The following is an 18873-nucleotide window of genomic DNA, read 5'->3' as shown; positions in this document are numbered from 1 at the left end:
GGCTGTGCAGGGACAGCCTAAAGGGGCAGGACCATGCTTTGGGCCACAACCAGGGGTATGTGGAGGAAGGAGACCAGGTCTGCCATAGAAGTGAAGTGTTGTTAACAGGTGCAGGAAGTGAGGGACAGGGACCATCATAGCAGCCTCTTTCTCAGCATGATCACAGCTGGTTCAGTGCCACCTCTATGACTTCTGGGAGCACACAAGCACCAACAGGCTGCCCACATTCAGAGGTGAGGCTGAAATCAGAGTTCACCCCCAGGAGTTGTGCAACTTAGGAAGCAGGGCTGAAATCTGAGCCCTCTCCCTGTGGCTGTGCCATCTGCAGATTTATGCCACTGCCACCAGCTTTGTAAACTCAGTGCCTGCAGGACATCCAAGTGGACAACGGGTGCTCCCGTGGCTGGAGTAAGTCCAGCATTAGCAGCTGTCAGCTTTGCAGGTGCGTGCACAAGGAGGCAGGGCCAGAGTCTGGGCTGCTTCCATATCTCCTACAGTGGGTACAAGTGCATGACTACTGTGGTCTTTGTACCTGACTTCAGTGGATTGGTGCTTATGGATCTGCACTGGTGACTTTGTGAACACAGTGCCTGAGGGACACTGGGGCCAATTGCATTCCCACAGTTAAGGCAGGGCAGAGGGCAGTGCCAGCAACAGTATACTTTGTGAGCTCACACAACAGGTGACAGGCAACACCACCGAGCACACTCCTGGGTGGACAGCTCCTGCTGAAGAATGCTCAGTGGCTCCTCTCCTAGTGTGAGGGCTTTCAATCTTGCCTACCTCATGCTGCAGTCAGAAATGGATATGGGGGCTTCTACTCCAAACACTAGAAAGTAGACCCTGTCCCTGACAGGATTGTGACAACCACAGAGCAAAGAGGAGGGCCCACTCATATCTAGTGCAGACTCTGGTCATCAAAACACCAGTCACACCCACTATCAAAGGGATAACAGCCAGTACACACTGGGGAAAGACCCAGCAGGCATCCATACTAAAAGCAGCACTTGCACCAAAAATATTAAACCCACGCAAGCTACACAGGAACTCTCCCACATAAAAACAGCACTCCAAGACCACAGTAGATAACTCTTTCTCCTAAACTCATAGAGTCAGAGAAATACAAGTAAAATGAAGAAACAGAGAAATCACTCCCAATTAAAAGATCAAGAGAATTCACCTGAATGTACAATGAAACAGATTTCTTCAGTCTAATAGACTCTGAGTTCAAAATGGAGGTAATAAAAATACTGAAGGGATTAAGAAAGTCTATCAATAGAAATGCAGATTACTATAAAAAGGAACCAGAAACTATAAAGAGGAACCAAGAAAAATTATAAAACTCATTTGCTGAGATGAAAACTGAGCTAAAGGCAATAAATGGAAAATTGAATAACGCAGAAGAACAAATAAGTGATCTGGAAGATAGAATAATGGAAATCACCAAATCTGAAAGCAGAAAGAAAGACAAATGAAAACAAAATGAAAGCAACATACAAGACCTATGGGATAATATGAAGCATGCCAGTCTACACATAATAGGGATCCCACAAGGAAAGGAAAGAAAAAAGGGGTTAGAAAATATATTTGAAGAATCATGGCTGAAAACTTCCCAAACCTAAAGAAGGAAATGGACATCCAGGTATAGGAAGGGCAGAGGATCCCATACAAGATGAACCCAAACAGACCTACACCAAGACATATTATAACTAAAATGGCAAAAGTTAAATAGAGGATTTTAAAGGCACCAAGAGAAAAACAAAGAATTCATTACAGGGGAACCCCCATAAGGCTATCAGTTGATTTCTCTACAGATGTTGCAGGCTAGGAGTGGCAAGATATATTCAAAGTCTTGAAAAGGAAATACCTGCAACCTAGTATACTCTACCCAGCACGATTATCATTTAGAATAAAAGGAGGGATAAAGAATTTCTCAGACAAGCAAAAACTTAGAGAATACAGTGATACTAAACCTATCCTAAAAGAAATATTGAAAATTCTTCTCTAAATACAAAAGAAGCCAGAATCAATAGGAAAGAGAAAAATCAAAATTGGAAAGTAAATCATTTAAATAAGCCAGTACACAGATTTTTTAAAACATCAAAAATTTTTTGTGTTAGCATATGGTATTTGTTCTTCTCTTTCTGACTTACTTCACTCTGTATGACAGATTCTAGGTCCATCCACCTCACTACAAATAACTCAATTTCATTTCTTTTTATGGCTGAGTAATATTCCATTGTATATATGTGCCACATCTTCTTTATCCATTCATCTGTCGATGGACACTTAGGTTGCTTCCATGTCCTGGCTATTGTAAATAGAGCTGCAATGAACATTTTGGTACAAGACTCTTTTTGTTAACACATATCTAAAAAAAAAAAGGTCATGAAGAACCTAGGGACAAGATGGGAATAAAGATGCAGACCTACTAGAGAATGGACTTGAGGATATGGGGAGGGGGAAGGGTAAGCTGGGAAAAAGTGAGAGAGGGGCATGGACATATATATACTACCAAATGTAAAATAGATAGCTAGTGGAAAGCAGCCACATAACACAGGGAGATCAGCTCGGTGCTTTGTGACCACCTAGAGGGGTGGGAGAGGGAGGGTGGGAGGGAGTGAGACGCAAGAGGGAAGAGATATGGGGACATATGTATATGTATAACTGATTCACTTTGTTATAAAGCAGAAACTAACACACCATTGTAAAGCAATTATACTCCAATAAAGATGTTAAAAATTTTTTTTGTGTGTGAAAGCGATGATAACTACAATGAACAGCAAAAGGATAAACATGAAGGTGTAAAAGAGGATATCAAAATCATAAAATGTGGAGGGGGAGAATAAGAAAAAAATGTACATTTTTTAAAAGAATGTGTTTGAGTCTTTACCAGTCTAAAGCAAGTAGATATAGGAATGGGTTAGCATACTTGAAAAACAGGGTGACCACAAATGAAAAACACCATAGATTCACCAAAAACCAGTAAGAAAGGAACTCAAGCAACTACAAAAGAAAACCATCAAACTACAAAAAAAAAGAAAGAAAAGGAACAAAGAAGAAATACAAAATCACCTGGAAAACAAGGTGTAAAATGGCAATAAATGCATATCTATCAATAATTACCTTAAATGTCAATTGTCTAAATGCTGCAATCAAAAGACATAGAGTGGCAGATTTGATTAAAAAAACACAAGAGCCTATAATATGCTGCCTACAAGAGACCCACTTTAGGGCAAAGGACACACATAGATTGAAAATGAGGGGATGGTAAAAGATATTTCATGCAAATGGAAATGACAAGAAAGTGGGGGTAGCAATACTCATATCAGACAAAATAGACTTTAAAGCAAAGGCCAAAAAGAAAGATAAAGAAACATTCTCTAGGATTGACCACATACTAGGTCACAAAACAAGACTCAACAAATTTAAGAGGACAGAAATTATTTCAAGCATCTTTTCTGACCACAATGGCATGGAACTAGAAATCAAGCACAAAAAGAGAAATGAGAAAAAATGATTACATGTAGAATAAACAAGATGCTACTAAAAAACCAAAGGGTCAATGATCAAATCAAAGAGGAAATTTAAAAATACCTTGAGACAAATGACAATGAAAACACAACCATACAAAATCTATGGGATATAGTAAAAGCAGTCCTTAGAGGGAAGTTCATTGCCATATAGGCCTTCCTCAAAAAACAAGAAAAATCTCAAATAAACAACCTAACCTACTACCTAAAAGAATTAGAAAAAGAAGAACAAACAAAACCTAAAGCTAGCAGAAGGAACGAAATAATGATCAGAGAGGGAATAAATAGAGACTTAAAAAAAGTAGAAAAAAATCAGTAAAACAGCTGATTATTTGAAAGGGTAAACAAAATCAACAAACCTCTGGCCAGTCCCACCAAGAAGAAAAGAGAGAGGACCAAAATAAAGTAAGAAATGAAAGTGAGAAATAACAACCGATACTACAGAAATAGAAAAAAACATAAGAGAATACTATGAACAACTATATGCCAACAAATTGGACAACCTAGAAGAAATGGACAAGTTTCTAGAAACATACAGCCCACCAAAACTGAATGAAAAAGAAATAGATAATGAGACCAATCACTAGAGGTGAAATAGAAAATGTAAAAAACACACCAACTCCCTGCAAACAAAAGTTCAGGCTTCACTGAGGAATTCTACTGAACATACAAAGAAGTTATACTGATCCTTTTCAAACTCTTCCAAAAGACTGAAGAGGAGGGAACACTCCCAAAGTCATTCTTTGAAGCCACCATCACCCTGATACCAAAACCAGATAAAGAAACTACTGAAAAAGAAAATTACAGGCCAATATCTTTGAAGAATATAGATGCAAAAATTCTTAACAAAATATTGGCAAACTGAATCCAACAACACATAAAAAAGTTCATACACCATGACTAAGTGGGTTTCATCCCAGGGTCATAAGGATGGCTCAACACATGCAAATCAATCAGTGTGATCAACAAAAGAAAAAACAAAAACCACATGGTCATCTCAATAGATGCAGAGAAAGCATTTGATAAAACTCAACATTCATTCATGATGTTGAATGATGTTGAAAACTCTCACCAAAGTGGGTATAGAGTGACCATATCTCAGCATCATAATAGCTATTTATGACAAATCCACAGCGAATATAATACTCTGATGAAAAGCTGAAAGCCTTCCTGTTAAAATCTGGAACAAGACAAGGATGCTCTCTCTCATCATTTCTCTTCAACACAGTATTGGAAGTTCGAGTCACAGCAGTCAGACAAGAAAAAGAAATAAAAGGTATCCAGATTGGAAGGGGAGAGGTAAAATTGTCATTATATTCAGATGATATGATGCTGTTTATATAAAACCCTAAAGACTCCACACAAAAACTACTAGAACTGGTAAATGAATTCAGCAAGGTAGCAGGATACAAGATTAACATACAGAAATCTGTTGCATTTCTTTACACTAACAATGAAATATCAGAAAGGGAAAGTAAAAAAAAAATCCCTTTCAAAATCTCAACAAAAAACAAAACTAGGAATAAACCTGACCAAGGAGGTGAAAGGCTTGTACACTGAGAACTATAAAACATTAATAAAGGAAACTGAAAGTGATTCAAAGAAATGGAAAAATATCCCATGCTCTTGGATTGGAAGAATTAATATCGTTAAAATGGCCATACCCAAAACAATCTACAGATTTAATGCAATCCCTATCGAATTACCCATGACATTTTTCACAGAACTAGAACAAATAATCCTAAAATTTATATGGAATCATAAAAGACCCAGAATTGCCAAAGCAATCCCGAGGAAAAAGAACAAAGTAGGAGACATAACCCTCCCAGACTTCAGACAATACTACAAGCCTACAGCAATCAAAACAGCACAATACTGGCACAAAAACAGACATATAGATCAATGGAACAGAATATAGAGCCCAGAAATAAACCCACATACCTACAGTCAATTAATCTTCAACAAAGGAGGTAAGAATATAAAATGGGAAAAAGACAGTCTTAGGCAAGTGGTGTTGGGAAACCTGGACAGCCACATGTAAATCAATGAAGTTAGAACACACCCTCACACCATACACAAAAACAAACTCAAAATGGTTTAAAGACTTAAATATAAGACATGACACCATAAAACTCCTAGAAGAGAACATAGGCAAAACATTCTCTGACATAAATCATACCAACGTTTTCCTAGGTCAGTCTCTTAAGACGATAGAAATAAAAGTAAAAATAAACAAATAGGGCCTAATTAAACATATAATCTTTTGCACAGTAAAGGGAACCATAAACAACATATGGACTGACAACCTATGGACTGGGAGAAAATATTTGCAAACAATGCTACCGACAAGGGATTAATTTCCAAAATATACAAATAGCTCATACAACTCAGTAACAAAAAAACCCAATCAAAAAATTTCAGAAGACCTAAATTGACATTTCTCCAAAGAAGACATACAGATGGCCATGAGGCATATGAAAAGATGCTCAACACCACGACTTATTAGAGAAATGCAAATCAAAACTACAATGAGGTACCACCTCACATGGGTCAGAATGGCCATCATCAAAAAATCTACAAACAATAAATGCTGGAGAGGGTGTGGAGAAAGGGGAGCCCTCCTACACTGTTGGTGGGAATGTAAATTGGTGCAGCCACTATGGAAAACAGTATGGAGGTTCCTCAAAAAACTAAAAATAGAGTTGCCATATGATCCAGCAACCCCTCCCCTGGGCATACATCCAGAGAAAACTATAATTTGAAAAGATACATGTACCCCAATATTCATAGCAGCACTATTTACAATAGCCAAGACATGGAAGCAACCTAAGTGTCCATCAACAGATGAATGGATAAAGAACACGTGGTGTATATATACAATGGAATACTATTCAGCTATAAAATAAGAATGAAATAATGCCATTTGAAGCAACATAGATGGACCTAGAGATTTTCATTTAAGTGAACTAAGTCAGAAAGACAAATCCATATGATATCACTTATATGTGGAATCAAAAATATGACATAAACAGATTCACACACACAGAGAACAGATTTGTGGTTGCCAAGGAGGAGGGGGGAGGGGAGGGATGGATTGGGAGTCTGGAATTAGCAGATGCAAACTATTATGTATAGAATGGAGGAACAACAAGATCCTACTCTAGAGGACAGAGGACTGTATTCAGTATCCTATCATAAACCATAATGGAAAAGAATATGAGAAAAAAAAATATATTCTTTATACATATATATGTATAAATGAATCACTTTGCCGGACACCAGAAACTAACAAAACATTGTAAATCAACTATACTTCAATAAAAAATAAATTTTTAAAAAAGGGCTCTTCTGCTCTGAATAAACATCTACAGTTCTAAGGAGCAAATAATTGTATGCACTTTTGAACTAAACAAGTCAAGTAAATATTACAGAGAAAATATTATATCACTATATACTACCTCTCTCCCCAAAAAACCACTAATTTTGAGCAAATATTGAACAATTTTATCACTTTGTCAATTGAGTATATAGTACTTTTAAGGCAAAAACTAAATAGAGAAAATAAAATTTGTAGGAGAAACTACAAATTTAATCCTCATTAAATTCCCCAAATTGTATCTTCTTTTCCATATCATAAAATAAGGCTATTTTTGCTGTAGAACAACTACATAAATGATTTGGAACCTAATCAACTGAGATAGAACTCTGAAGGAAATTAAGCCAAAATAAATGAAATTAGGTGTCAGAAATAAGAAATGTTTCAACATGTTTTATCACACTTCACTCATCAGTCCTCTGATCTTTTTTTTCTTTAGATTGTTCTTGTCCACTTTGACTGAATTACGTAACATGTTAAGACATAAAATATTGCCTTATTTTTCATTTTTTCTAACCTACAGCTCCTTTCTATTAGTTTTTATTAGACTTTATAGGTCACTTTGTTAACAGAAATATTTACACTCACTATTTTCTTATGCTTAAATCTTAGAGGCTGATCAGATGCAGATTCAAGTGTTTAGCATGTACATTTCACAGATGTGCTGTGCACATCCATCAGGAGGCATGTACTGTCCGCTTGTTCCTCTTTGTGTGATGTCAGCAGCCAGTAGTGATCATGTCAGATCCATTATTTCATTCAGGGGCTGCAAAATGACAATATTTTTTATTCCTTCAGTACTTATTAGCTGAAGTACTTCTTTAATGAGAAACTTCCCCCTCATCAATTTAGTTACCCTAAGATAGAATTCATAAGAGAAAGGCAGAATAAATGTTTGATTCTTTCCTTTTGTAAACAATTTTCAAAATAATGAAATCTTCCAAAGGGTAACCAATGAGAGATTTTTTTTCTTTCTTTTTTTACTATTGTGAACTCTCGGATTTAAACATTAGTTAATGCTTTCAAGCAATTTTGGTTATTATTCTTATTGACGCTTTAATTATCCAATAGATAGTCTGTAAGAGCCTCTTTGTTGGCTCCTGAGTCCTTTTGACACATGCTCAGTAGTCCTTGACAGCATCCTTGCCATGTATTCTGTTATGTCAAGATATTCCAGCCTAGTCTCATTCAGTTCCTGCTCAAGAGCTGTAATGGGCTATACTTCCAAAGCTATGGGTGCAAAGGGAGCACACTGCTGCTTGCTTCGTTTCTATATCATTTTAGTGAAATTTAGGAAATATGTGTCTTTTTAAAAGATAAGATCTATCATGAATTCGTACTGATTCATATTAATACTTCTAATTTGAGTTAGTATTTTCTACTTTGTTTCTGTTTCTCCTTTCTCCCATGCTGAAAACCCTAGTTCTCAAAGACACCTATACAATTGCAAAGATGCTTTGTTCACCCTGCAATTCTAGCCAATGTTGAGCAGCCTGGACTGAAGACACCTCAGGTGAGTCATAAATAAAGAGGCTTATTTCTTGGAAAAGGGCTCTTCCATGTTTTGACCCTTCTGTCCATCCTGCTGGGCCTCAGGCCACTCATAAGTAAGTTGCAATCATCCCATAATGACTCCTTCAAACTGCAGACATGGAGTCCCCAGATTTTAGGAGAAGCTTCAGAGGGGAGGGTGGAAATCACATGCACTTTATATGTTGTCACCACTTCTTCCACGGCCATAGTGTGGGGTGACTGTGTCATTCAAAGGCTAACGGGCTACTCCTCTATGATTGTACAGGGGATGAAAAAGCCATTTCTGAAAAAAATTGTCACTAACTAAAAATTACACCAGAAAGGGGGAAAAACAGGTCACAAAATTTTCTCATTTAGGTTTAGACTGGGGGCAGGAGGGCTTCTTTTTTTTCATGGAGAAATATATAAATATATTTATCAATATTTATATATCAATAAAGAATAGAACCAATATAGGATATGTTATATAGAATATGTCTATCAATCTAGAATTTATTCTATATTCAACAATTATTCATTAAGCATCTACCAGGCATGGTGTACAACTCCGGGGAATCAAAGATGAGCAAGATAAACTCACTACCCTTAAGTAAACAGACATGTGAACTAAATATCTTTTGAATAAAAAGCTATTTAAAACACAACAATATGAGTGAAAAAGTGATTGAAGCATAGAGGGGGAGATTAATTCTGCACAAGGAAAATTAAGAAAAGTGTTAATGGAGCAGCTGGTTAATATCCCAGGCTTCCAATTTCTTTAGCTCATAGGGGGCGAGGCCTGCCCCCGATTATAGGGTACACTTCATAAGCATATGAACCACCACAGGCTTATAATATCAGATGAGACCATAGCATTCTTCATAGGATAATTTAATCTGCGTCTTAACCCAGTTGAAAGGAGGATGAATCTATGGCCCCTTCGGTCCCCATATGCCCCAGACTAAGAACATAGATGAGATGCTCCTGTGAGAGATGTCACCACAGCAGAGGAAGCACACAAGGTTGGGAATGGGTGGCACAGCTAAACAAAAGGAGGAAAAGAAAGACACCAAGGAAGGAGGCCAAACTGAAAACCTAAGTCACAAAAGAGATGATGATTTGCGCTAAGGACAGGCACTGCTGGAAACACGGAGCAGGGACAGGTTGCAGCCCCCTTCACGTCTCAGTTTGCAGCAGGCTCCTTCCTCTCATAAAGCTAGGATTTCTGTTAAAATAAATGTGTGTACAAACTGGATTATTCTGAATATCATTTTAATAAGAATATAAAACTTATCAATATGTAACGTTTTCATGGGAGACTTGAGCTTCTGTCTTTAAAATCTATTTATTGGTATTCATGATGCAATATGTGAATATCCTACAATAAATATCTGAAGTCTCTTCCACTTGTGTTTTGATCTCTCCTAGCTTTGTTTCTCGGCCTTATTTGCCAAGACAACCCATAAAATCTCTAATCTCAGATGAGGTAGGGTTTATGTTTTGTTTACCTGCAGCTATGTGTTTTTTTCCCCATCTCCTGTTTGTGTATGTGCAGACACCACTGATGTAAGGCAAAAAACATGCTGTTTGCATTTCTTATCAAAGAACCTATATGACCGTTAGCGTAACTGATGCTACCTCGGGCCCATACAGCTCCTCCTGTCCCCCCGCTGACCCTATCCAGGACTGTACCACACAATAAATCACTTCTCTGTCATTAGGAGCTTTGTAGTTAAGAGACATTGTTTAATAATCATTAGAACCAGGTGGCCTCCATGCTCTGTTAGTCCCTAAACAATGATGAAGACCTTTGCTGATGTATTCCCAGCGCCCATGAGACAGTTACCCATTCATAAAACTTGACTTAGGAAGGCACGTCCTATTTCCGAGCAGCCCCCCAACTCCTTGGTTAACTATAAAACTGTCCCAATGTCCCCTCTCAGAGGTGTGGAGTGCAGCTGTGAATGCTTCTGGGTCATTGTCCACCTGATCCAGATCCCACCCTGTAACTTATCCTGTAATAAACTGGTCCATTGATTACATGGAGCTGCCTGCCTCGATTTTCTGTCTCAAGATACCTTCTCAGTTCAGTGGGCACTTTTGGTTCCCTCTGTCTTCCAACATTGCCCAAATTATGAGTTAATTTATACTACAGATTGGATACAGTAAAAGAAAAAGAAACCTTAAAGAAAAAGTTCATTGGCAGCATGCTTGTGCCAAAGTTTAAGTATATGCTGAAGCTTTTAAAAAATACACAAAATTGGAGTGGGATCAAGCATCTTTACACAACTGGGCCCAAGCTGTTTGGGGCTTGTGTCTTTCTGGGATAGGAGAATGGGAGCCTGTGACCACCTCAAAATGACTGCTGACCAGGTCAAACGGATTTCCTATTACCAAGTTGTGTTAACCAGAAATAAACAATTTTCTTTCTTTCTGGTTGATTTAACCTCTTTGTGATTTAGTTTCCTTATGTAAGAATAGAACTATTTACCAGCACCCAAAGTCTAGGAGACCATAGAATGGTGAAGACGAAAAGAACCCTAGAAATTGTTCGTTCCACCCTCATAGGTGATAAAAATCATGGCCTCAGATGGTTGACTTTTTCAGAGTTGCAAAGCTCAATTTAGGGGCTCATTGAAGAATATTCTAACAAACGTTGGAATAGAATTCTCTAAAAAGGACATATATATTTATTTAAATTAAATATAGTTAAGAACATTTCTTCTTAGGAAAACATGCAATATACTGAAAGAACTTTCTACTAGTCTTCTTAGAACAAGGCTTCAGAAATAAATGTGAGAAAATTAGAGGTAAAAACATATCCTCAACTTAGTATCTCAAGCAGTGCTATGGTCTCAATGTTTGTGTCCCCCAAAATTTGTATATTGAAACTAACCTCCAAGGTGGGACCTTTGGGAGGTAATTAGGCCATAACGATAAAGCCCTTATATAAGTGTTCTTATAAAAAGTACCTTTATAAAAGAGGCCTGGAAGAGCTCCCTTGCCTCCTCTGCCATGTAAGGATACAGCAAGAAGTTGGCAGTCTGCAACCTGGAAGAGGGTCCTTACCAGACCCGACCATGCTGGTACCCCGATCTTGAACTGCCAGCTTCCAGAACCATAAGCAATAAATTCTTGCTGTTTATAAACTCCACACTTTATGGTATTTTTACTATAGCAGCCCAAATGGACGAAGACAAACATTGATAATATCCTTTGTAGAGGGCAGAGCTTTAAATAGAGGATACAAGCACAGGAGGTATAAAATTTAATTCTCATGATGTTTTTTTGTTAGTCAAAGAAGAATTCCTATATATAGAATACTATACCTTTTTAATTTCAGATTTCAAATTACAAGGGTTACTCTGCTGGCTGAAGAGGGATTTCTTGAATCTCTCTATAACCCTTCTTTTCAAATTGTGGTGCAAAGCTGGAGGAAGCTGCATAAAATGAGAAAATCATTATAAGCACATTGTTAACTATGTATAGCTGACTCCCAGGAAGCATTTGTGAAGGTAGCAATATTCACTCAACAGGGCTAAATAAGAATTTAAATTTTACTCCAAATAGCATGACTGAATGTTATAATTTTTCATTCTACAATCCAGAAGAAACACATTACTCTGTTCTCTTTCAAAAGGCTACTTCTAATTATGTTACTGTTCTTTCATTTTATTTATATTATTTTTTCATAGAATGACTAAATTATATATTAGTTGCGTGTATAAGTTGAATTTTGTAAACAACAGACTTACAAGGAAAGATGCATTCTATGAATGCTTAAGTGCTTGTATCATGCTCAGAACCATGCTGAACACTCTCATCATGGTCCTTGTCCTGAAGGATCTGACACTTTGGACCAGGAAGCACACATCTGCATTAGTACAGAGTCAGAGGCCTGCTTCTGAATATACAGCTGGAGAGAGATCAGATTGGAGGGGCCAAACTTATCAAGAAGAGAGAGAAATGAATTTGTATACATTAGGGCTCAGCAGGATGAGTTAGATTTAATAAGTAAATAGTAGGAAGCCACAGGTTTGAGTGGAGAAGGTAAGGGAAAGTACCTCAAGACAGATTTTTGGTCTTGATAATTCCCTACTGTTACCCCCCAGAAGTTGCCACTCCCTACGTCAAACACCAAAGGGCAGTGTTGGCCCAGGACCTTCTAGTTGATGCCCAGCATGATTCTACCTGTCAAGGGGAAAGGTAGCAGCCCTTTCTGACATACCTCAGTGTCTGCTACAGCACCAATGCGTCCTTCAAAAGTGACTTACCCCGGTTGTGGCAGCCATCACTATAACATTAATTCAGATACTCTTAAAATCTTGCTCTTCATTTAACTTGATAAGCCTCTAGTTAACTTAGAATTGCTCTTACTACTCCTGATGGTTTGACTTAATCCTCACAAAAACTTTCTTGCATAAGTTAATATTCAGTCAACTTAAGATTCATATACAGGGCAGTATTAGAAAGCTATTGTATCTTATCAGAATAATTATCACAAGCGACAGCACCCTATCTTTAAAGTTTTCAAGGAAGAATTAAAAATTTTGCACAGAATGATGACTCACACATAATTTAAAACTGCAGATGATATTTATATATAATTATATATATAAGAATTATAATACTAAGAATAAAATTACTAATACCTATGACTTGTATGTGCCAGGCACTATGGTTACTCTTTCATGTGCATTAGCTCACTTTTTTCTCGACAATGAACTTATAAAGTGGGTACTATCCTATAGGTGAGGAAGTCAGACCTTATATAACACCCAAGATACTTTCTGAGGTAGTGAGTCTACCAGCACAACTATTGTTCGAGAGCAAATACCATCACCACTAGCATTACACTAGTATAGCACTTTATAAACATTTCACATACTTTATTTCCTTTATCACAATAGTCCCATAAGCTACCTGAACTTTACTGATGAAGAAACTGATTCTAGAGAAGGTAATGATTCCTTCAATGTCACAAGTCCAAACGGGTGGTTTTTGTTTGTTTTTATCATACCAAATAAAATAACAGCAGAAAAAAAGAGAAATCTTATACATTTATATTGTAGGTTTTCTCAAACATAATATATGGATTCTTTCTAAAGAACTAGTATCTCCAAAAATAGATTGGCAGACCATCAGTAGCCCACAGGGCCCCCTTTGATAGTGACTCAATATATTTTCTATTGAAAAAAGTTATTTTGACATATTACTATTTAAGAGGAGATTGGTATATGCAGATTTTTAAAGCATTTATTTAACATAACAATCAAATCTTAACTATAGAGTTAAATCCAAACCTTACGTTGCCTGCACAGGTTCTACCTAAGCAATAACACATAAAGACTCCTACTAAAAGATAATGTATGTACTTTAGTCACCTTGTATGCTCAAAGATCGATTTTGGTTTCCAGCAATGGAAATGAACCATTGATTTCATTCTCAGCTTAGGGTCTGAAGATTCCCATCTTATTTATTTATTTATTTATTTTAATATCTTTATTGGAGTATAATTGCTTTACAATAGTGTGTTAGTTTCTGCTTTATAACAAAGTGAATCAGTTATACATATACACATGTTCTCATATATCTTCCCTCCTGCCTCTCCCTCCCTCCCACCTTCCCTATCCCACCCCTCTAGGTGGTCACAAACCACCTAGCTGATCTCCTTGTGCTACGGGGCTGCTTCTCACTAGCTATCCACTTTACACTTTGTAGTGTATATATGTCCATGCCACTCTCTCACCTCATCACAGCCTCCCCCTCCCCCTCCCCATATCCTAAGGTCCATGCTTTAGTAGGTCTGTGTCTTTATTCCCATCTTACCCCTAGGTTCTTCATGACCTCCTTTTCTTTTTCTTAGATTCCATACATATGTGTTAGCATATGATATTTGTTTTCCTCTTTCTGAAATACTTCACTCTGTAAGACAGACTCTAGGTCCATCCAACTCACCACAAATAACTCAATTTTGTTACTTTATATGGCCGAGTAATATTCCAATGTATATATGTGCCATATCTTCTTTATCCATTCATCTGTCAATGGACATTTAGGTTGCTTCCATATCCCGGCTATTGTAAATAGAGCTGCAGTGAACATTTTGGTACATGACTCTTTTTGAATTATGGTTTTCTCAGGGTATATGACCAGTAGTGGGATTGCTGGGTCATATGGTAGTTCTATTTGTAGTTTTTAAAGAAACCTCCATACTGTTCTCCATAGTGGCTGTATCAACTTACATTCCCACCAACAGTGCAAGAGGGTTACCTTTTCTCCATACCCTCTCCAGAATTTATTGTTTCTAGATTTTTTGATGATGGCCATTCTGACTGGTGAGAGATGATATCTCATTGTAGTTTTGATTTGCATTTCTCTAATGATTGATGACGTTGAGCATTCTTTCATGTCTTTGTTGGCAATCTTTATATCTTCTTTGGAGAAATGTCTATTTAGGTCTTCTGCCTATTTTTGGATTGGGTTGTTTGTTTTTTTATTATTGAGCTGCATGAGTTGCTTATAAATTTATGAGTTTAATCCTTTGTCAGTTGCTTCATTTGAAAATATTTTCTCCCATTCTGAGGGTTGTCTTTTGGTCTTGTTTATGGTTTCCTTCACTGTGCAAAAGCTTTTAAGTTTCATTAGGTCCCAATTGTTTATTTTTGTTTTTATTTCCATTTCTCTAGGAGGTGGGTCAAAAAGGATCTTGCTGTGATTTATGTCATAGAGTGTGCTGCCTAGGTTTTCCTCTAAGAGTTCGATAGTGTCTGGCCTTACATTTAGGTCTTTAATACATTTTGAGTTTATTTTTGTGTATGGTGTTAGGGAGTGTTCTAATTTCATACTTTTACTTGTACCTGTACAGTTTTCTCAGCACCACTTATTGAAGAGGCTGTCTTTTCTCCACTGTATATTCTCCCCTCCTTTATCAAAGATAAGGTGACCACATGTGCGTGGGTTTATCTCTGGGCTTTCTATCCTGTTCCATTGATCTATATTTCTGTTCTTGTGCCAGTACCATACTGTCTTGATTACTGTAGCTTTGTAGTATAGTCTGAAGTCAGGGAGTCTGATTCCTCCAGCTCCGTTTTTCATTCTCAAGATTGCTTTGGCTATTTGGGGTCTTTTGTCTTTCCATACAAATTGTGAAAATTTTTTTTTTTTTTGCAGTACATGGGCCTCTCACTGTTGTGGCCTCTCCCATTGTGGAGCACACGCTCCGAATGCACAGGCCCAGCAGCCATGGCTCACAGGCCCAGTCACTCTGCGGCATGTGGGATTCTCCCAGACCGGGGCATGAACCCGTGTCTCCTGCATCGGCAGGTGGACTCTCAACCACTGCACCACCAGGGAAGGCCAAATTTTGAAATCTTTTCTTCTAGTTCTGTGAAAAATGCCAGTGGTAGTTTGATAGGGATTGCATTGAATCTGTAGATTGCTTTGGGTAGTAGAGTCATCTTCACAATGTTGATTCTTCCAATCCAAGAACATGGTATATCTCTCCATCTATTTGTATCATCTTTAATTTCTTTCGACAGTGTCTTATAATTTTCTGCATACAGGTCTTTTGTCTCCTTAGGTAGGTTTATTCCTAGATATTTTATTCTTTTTGTTGCAACGGTAAATGGCAGTGTTTTCTTAATTTTACTTTCAGATTTTTCATCATTAGTGTATACGAATGTGAGAGATTTCTGTGCATTAATTTTGTATCTGGCTACTTTACCAAATTCATTGTTTAGCTCTAGTAGTTTTCTAGTAACATCTTTAGGATTCTCTATGTATAGTATCATGGCATCTGCAAACAGTGACAGTTTTCCTTCTTCTTTTCCAATTTGGATTCCTTTTATTTCTTTTTCTTCTCTGATTGATGTGACTAGAACTTCCAAAACTATGTTGAATAAAAGTGGTGAGAGTGGGCAACTTTGTCTTGTTCCTGATCTTAGTGGAAATGCTTTCAGTTTTTCACCATTGAGGATGATGTTGGCTGTGAGTTTGTCATATATGGCCTTTATTATGTAGAGGAAAGCTCCCTCTGTGCCGACTTTCTGCAGGGTTTTTTTTTTATCATAAATGGGTGTTGAATTTTGTCAAAAGCTTTCTCTGCATCTATTGAGAGGATCTTATGGTTTTTCTCCTTGATTTGTTAATATGGTGTATCACATTGATTGATTTGCGTATATTGAAGAATCCTTCCATTCCTGGCATAAACCCCACTTGATCTTGGTGTATGATCCTTTTAATGTGCTGTTGGATGCTGTTTGCTAGTATTTTGTTGAGGAATTTTGCAACTAGGTTCATCAGTGATATTGGCCTGTAGTTTTCTTTCTTTGTGACTTCTTTTCTGGTGTTAGTTTCAGGGTGATGGTGGCCTTGTAGAATGTGTTTGGGAGTGTTCCTCCCTCTGCTATATTTTGGAAGAGTTTGAGAAGGATAGGTGTTACCTCTTCTCTAAATGTTTGATAGAATTCGCCTGTGAAGCCATCTGGTCCTGGGCTTTTGTTTGTTGGAAGGTTTTTAATCACAGTTTCAATTTCAGTGCTTGTGATTGGTCTGTTCATAGTTTCTATTTCTTCCTGGTTCAGTCTCGGCAGGTTGTGTATTTCGAAGAATTTGTTCATTTCATTGGCATAAGGTTTCTTGTAGTAATCTTGCATCATCTTTTGTATTTCTGCAGTGTCAGTTCTTACTTCTCCATTTTCATTTCATATTCTATTGATTCGAGTCTTCTCCCTATTTTTCTTGATGAGTCCAGCTAATGGTTTATCAATTTTGTTTATCTTCTCAAAGAACCAGCTTTTAGTTTTATTGATCTTTGTTATCATTTCCTTCATTTCTTTTTCATTTATTTCTGATCTGATCTTTATGACTTCTTTCCTTCTGCTAACTTTGGGGTTTTTTTGTTCTTCTTTCTCTAATTGCTTTAGGTGCAAGGTTCGGTTGTTTATTTGAGATGTTTCCTGTTTCTTAAGGTAGGATTGTATCGCTATAAACTTCCCTCTTAGAACTGCTTTTGCTGCATCCCATGTGTATTGTGTCGTCATGTCTCCATTGTCATTTGTTTCTAGGTATTTTTTGATTTCTTCAGTGATCACTTCGTTATTAAGTACTGTATTGTTTAGCCTCCATGTGTTTGTATTTTTTACAGATCTTTTCCTGTAATTGGTATCTAGTCTGATAGCGTTGTGGTCAGAAAAGATACTTGATATGATTTCAATTTTCTTAAATTTACCAAGGCTACATTTTTAACCCAATATATGATCTATCCTGGAGAATGTTCCATGAGCACCTTTGAAAAATGTTTATTCTGTTGTTTTTGGATGGAATGTCCTGTAAATATCAATTAAGTCCATCTTGTTTAATGTATCATTTAAAGCTTGTGTTTCCTTATTTATTTTCATTTTGGATGATCTGTCCATTGGTGAAAGTGGGGTGTTAAAGTCCCCTACTATGATAATGTTACTGTCGATTTCCCCTTTTATAGCTGTTAGTATTTGCCTTATGTATTGAGGTGCTCCTATGTTGGATGCATAAATATTTACAATTGTTATATCTTCTTCTTGGATAGATCCCTTCATCATTATGTAGTGTCCTTCTTTTTCTCTTGTAATAGTCTTTATTTTAAAGTCTATTTTGTCTGACATGAGAATTGCCACTCCAGCTTTCTTCTGATTTCTGTATTCATGGAACATCTTTTTCCATCCCCTCACTTTCAGTTTGTATGTGTACTTAGGTCTGAAGTAGGTCTCTTGTAGATAGCATATATACGGGTCTTCTTTTTGTATGCATTCAGCCAGTCTGTGTCTTTTGGTGGGAGCATTTAATCCATTTACATTTAAGGTAATTATCAATATGTATGTTCCTATTCCCATTTTCTTCATTGTTTTGGGTTTGTTATTGTAGGTCTTTTCCTTCTCTTGTGTTTCTTGTCTAGAGAAGTTCCTTTAGCATTTGTTGTAAAGCTGGTTTGGTGGTGCTGAACTCTCTCAGCTTTTGCTTGTCTGTAAAGGTTTTAATTTCTCCATCAAATCTGAATGAGAGGGGCTTCCCTGGTGGCACAGTGGTTGAGCGTCTGCCTGCCAATGCAGGGGATACAGGTTTGTGCCATGGTCCGGGAAGGTCCCACACTCTGTGGAGCAGCTGGGCCCGTGAGCCATGGCCACTGAGCATGCACGTTTGGAGTCTGTGCTCCACAACGGGAGAGGCCACAACAGTGCAAGGCCCGTGTACTGAAAAAAAAAAGAAAAATCTGAATGAGATCTTTGCTGGTTAGAGTAATCTTTGTTGTAGGTTTTTCTCCTTCATCACTTTAAATATGTCCTGCCACTCCCTTCTGGCTCGCAGAGTTTCTGCTGAAAGATCAGCTGTTAACCTTATGGGGATTCCCTTGTGTGTTATTTGTTGTTTTTCCCTTGCTGCTTTTAATATGCTTTCTTCGTATTTAATTTTTGA

General features: G+C 37.3%; 1 protein-coding gene across 5 annotated transcripts in view; it reads right to left on the bottom strand.

Annotated features, from left to right (window-relative positions):
• NEK10 (NIMA related kinase 10) overlaps window positions 1-18873 on the bottom strand; it is a 282983-nt gene that overhangs the window by 18333 nt on the left and 245777 nt on the right. For all 5 annotated transcript variants that reach the window (XM_065884790.1, XM_065884787.1, XM_065884788.1 and 2 more), the window contains one exon: window positions 11751-11861. In XM_065884790.1, the coding sequence (XP_065740862.1) occupies window positions 11751-11861 (111 nt within the window). The remainder of the gene's footprint in view (window positions 1-11750; window positions 11862-18873) is intronic.

The sequence above is a fragment of the Phocoena phocoena genome, chromosome 10, assembly GCF_963924675.1.
Source record: "Phocoena phocoena chromosome 10, mPhoPho1.1, whole genome shotgun sequence".
Taxonomy (NCBI): Eukaryota; Metazoa; Chordata; class Mammalia; order Artiodactyla; family Phocoenidae; genus Phocoena; species Phocoena phocoena.
Note: the sequence above shows the minus strand (reverse complement) of the source record. Positions and strands in the feature narration are given on the sequence as shown.